This window comes from Sinocyclocheilus grahami, unplaced genomic scaffold (assembly GCF_001515645.1).
Source record: "Sinocyclocheilus grahami isolate Dianchi unplaced genomic scaffold, SAMN03320097.WGS_v1.1 scaffold15.1, whole genome shotgun sequence".
Lineage (NCBI taxonomy): Eukaryota > Metazoa > Chordata > Actinopteri > Cypriniformes > Cyprinidae > Sinocyclocheilus > Sinocyclocheilus grahami.
This window is the reverse complement of record NW_015505194.1, coordinates 36,553-40,403: the sequence shown is the minus strand read 5'-3', so window position 1 is coordinate 40,403 and position 3,851 is coordinate 36,553. Positions and strand designations below refer to the sequence as shown.

The window sequence follows — 3,851 nt, the reverse complement described above, 5'->3', positions numbered from 1 at the left end:
AGCAGTTTTAATGAAGACATGCCTGTGGATAAGATTCTGGATGCAGAACTTGCAGTCGAACCCAAGACTGAGACATACACAGAGAACAGTCCAGGCAACTCAGTAAGACGAAGACATTTAGATTTCTGCAAATACAATTTACACAGTACATACATGCTGACTTCAGCATTCTTTGAGAAAGTAACTACTAAAATACCCTCTCTCGTTCTTTCTCTTTCCTTTTTTTCATCTGGTCTCCTTCTCCAGACAAATGACCCAGTCACTAACATCTGCCATGCAGCTGACAAGCAACTGTTTACTCTGGTGGAGTGGGCCAAGAGAATACCTAATTTCTCCGATCTGCCTCTGGATGATCAGGTCATTTTGCTTCGAGCAGGTATAAGACACTCATATGTCTATACACATGTGTAAACATATATAGATATAGACCAGGGGTGGCCGACGTCTGTCCTGGAGAGCCACAGTCCTGCAGACTTCAGCTCCAACCCTAATCAAACACACCTGAACAAGCTAATAAAGGTCTAAGGATTACTAGAAAGCAGCAGGCAGGTGAGCTTTTATCGTTTTGAAGACCTTGACTGATTTTATCCATTCAAATGGCTGACTTTGTCTTAAAAAGCACAACTATACTAAAAAATATTAAACCTATGATCAAACAGGAACCAGTTTCATCAGCATAATTGTCCATACTATGTCTTTGTGAAGTAATATGCAGATAAAAATCATGCAATACTCATAAAATACATATTTTGCCTTTATTTTGAAATCATACCTGAGGGTAGTGACGTAGAGGATATTATGGCTGAAATGTGTATTTAAGCAGTGAAAATGCATATTGCACATCATCTAGGTTTATTGTTGTTGTTGCTGCTGTTGTCATTTATAATGCCATATTTCATCACAAGTGTTTCTTGTTATGTGGCATCACAATAATATCATCTGTATAAACATACATAAAACTACCACCCATGTTGTTTTAGTATTTTTTAAATATACTTTTATTGTATTTATTAATATTTTAAATTAGCTTCTAGTTTAAGTTTTAGTACTTATTTATGTGCTTCTGTCATTTTTCTTTATATATATATATATATATATATATATATATATATATTTCTATATAACTTTTAGTTCATTTTTATTTCAGTTTTAGTCATTTTAATACTTAAATGTCTTAATTTCAGTTAGCTGCCAGGGCAACAATTATTATTGAAAAAGTATTAAAGTATTTTAATGTTAGATTTTTCATCTAATATTGGCATTTTATTTTATTTCAGGTTTATTTCAATTCAATTTCGAAAAGGTTATTTTTTATAGTTTTAGTTTTGTCCATAGTCACTCCATGTCAAAGGGTCAGGCAGAACTGTGTTGGTTATGTAAGTGGGAATGCTGACCTCTGCTGGTCAAACATTTCACATGCACTCATAAAAAAGCCACCACAGAACATCATAAAGCCTTGCTAATAAAGAACACTGTGTTGAATTAAAACACAGGGAGAGATTAAAAAATCATGTCATTTTTCTTCTTACAGGATGGAACGAGCTCCTTATTGCTTCATTCTCTCATCGCTCAATCACAGTTAAAGATGGCATCTTGCTGGGCACAGGCCTCCATGTCCACAGGAGCAGTGCTCACAGTGCAGGTGTCGGCTCCATCTTTAACAGGTGAGTCTTTCCACCTTCAGCACCTCTGAATTAATAAACATCTCTCCTTTGTTTAGAGAATGATCAGAAAATATGTATCATCTTTATTTTTATTACAACTATTGTGTTCAAGTGAAAGCTTGGTGTGTGTGTGTTTGTGTGGCAGGGTATTGACTGAGCTGGTGTCTAAAATGAAGGATATGCAGATGGATAAGACAGAACTAGGCTGCCTTAGAGCCATCGTCCTCTTCAACCCTGGTGTGTGGCACACTTCCATTTTTATACGCTTGTCTGCAGCATAGATAACCTTTGCTGCAGACAAGTGTATAAAAGTGTATCAAATAAAATGTTGTTATTTTATTTGATTTAAAGTTTTGTAATATAATATAATATAATATTATTAAAGGAATAGTTCACCCAAATCCTGCCATTATTTACATTCCAAAATAATTTTTTTCTTTCCTGGAATTCCTTGGGAATTGAGACAGAATAATGATGATAAATTGTTAAGACCTTGACTGATTTTATCTTATAAAGCATATTATTATATTATAATATTATATTATTAAAATACTCAAGTTAAAGAGAAAACTTGTATTTTGTAATATAATCTAATATATGTAGTAGTTAAAGAGATTAAAAAGTACAATTCTGTCATTATTTATCTGTGGAACACAAAAATACTGGTGATTTTTGAAATGCCTTAATGCACTGCAAAATGGAAGGTTAATAGATTAGATGTAAAGATATGTAAGATGTTTTGATATTCTGAATATATATTTATAATCATGCAGATTGTCTCTTCTCGTAGATTCCAAAGGCTTGTCCAACCCAGCAGAGGTAGAGGCACTGAGGGAAAAAGTTTACGCCTCACTGGAGACCTATACTAAACAGAAATACCCTGACCAGCCTGGCAGGTACAGTCATGTACATGTTTGTTCAGTAAATACTGATCATATCTGTTGCACATACTCCATTTCACCTGCTATCTTGCTCCCTGCCTGCTTTACAGGTTTGCTAAACTTTTGTTGCGTCTTCCTGCCCTCCGATCCATTGGACTTAAGTGTTTGGAGCACCTATTTTTCTTTAAGCTGATTGGAGACACACCCATAGACACTTTCTTAATGGAGATGCTCGAAGCACCCCATCAGATCACGTGACATGAGTTCCAACGGACCATTTTTTGTACATATTCTTATGTAACTAATACAATAACGAACTTGATTGAAGATATTGCAGTTTGCTGCATATTTTAAACCATGCACAAATTATTATTCTTTTAAAAAATACTGGCAGGGGAAAAAGAGGAGCAAGTCTGAAAATATACAGATGAAATTAATTTTATTGGTATGGTTTTGAAAAGAAATGTTGTGAATGTAAATAGCTAATATCAGGCATCCACTGTTGCAAGGACAGTGCATTAAAGAAACATATATATTTTATTCAAGGAATGTTTATCAAACCCAAAAAATAATTTCTAAAATGAAGTTTAGAATTCTGTTCAAATAAATATTTAAATACTGTTTTGTTTTTTTTGTTGTTTTTTGAATAAAAAAAATGGAGCAAGTTGTCATTTTCTGTCTTAATTTTACTGAACCGTTTTTTCCTTGTAGAACCAAAAGCCTTTAAAGAGCAAGCAATTGTTTGAGACGTGATGTTGTCCAAGTTTAAATAACATCTCGAATAAATGATACATTTCAGCAAAACTCTGTATCATATGCCTAATCTGGTGCAGTGTGTCCCGCCCACTAGATGGCACCATTCAGCGATGCAAACCATAATTAAAAATTGACTACCGTGTGTCTGCGGTGGCTTTCTCATTTTCAGTGTGGAAGGCTGATTGCTCTGAAGGTGAACAAGTGTGAACTGTCCTGTGGGAAAGAAGCGCATAAGATTTCTTGCCCAAACTTTTGGTGTCTTACAATATTGTTCATAAATGTATTTCTAAAATATATTTATATTAAAAAAAGGTCCATACTCGCTAGTTCATTTTAAATCATATAATCTTTATGTAATCTGTGATCGTTATTTTTTCAAATTAAGAATAGAACATGTTTTATGTTTTTTATATAAATAATATAAATTGGTCATATAAATCATTAATCGTCAGTTATAAGGTGATTGTTTTTCTTTTATGTTAATCATTTTTCAAAATTCTAACTCATTTTAGGTAGGCTAGGCTATATGATCGATTCTGGTCATGACACT

The 3,851-nt window shown here is 33.6% G+C and overlaps 1 protein-coding gene across 9 annotated transcripts in view; it reads left to right on the top strand.

Moving 5' to 3' along the window:
• The window catches only part of LOC107601198 (retinoic acid receptor RXR-gamma-B-like), a 29,006-nt gene extending 25,902 nt beyond the window's left edge, over window positions 1–3,104 (top strand). For 8 of the 9 annotated variants that reach the window (XM_016293316.1, XM_016293285.1, XM_016293293.1 and 5 more), the window contains 4 exons: window positions 1,532–1,664; window positions 1,810–1,901; window positions 2,455–2,560; window positions 2,656–3,104. In XM_016293316.1, the coding sequence (XP_016148802.1) occupies window positions 1,532–1,664; window positions 1,810–1,901; window positions 2,455–2,560; window positions 2,656–2,803 (479 nt within the window). In that variant the 3' untranslated portion in view covers window positions 2,804–3,104. Of the gene's footprint in view, window positions 1–33; window positions 103–246; window positions 377–1,531; window positions 1,665–1,809; window positions 1,902–2,454; window positions 2,561–2,655 lie in introns of all 9 variants that reach the window. The other variant, XM_016293302.1, reaches the window with a different exon arrangement.
• Window positions 3,105–3,851: the final 747 nt, after the last annotated feature.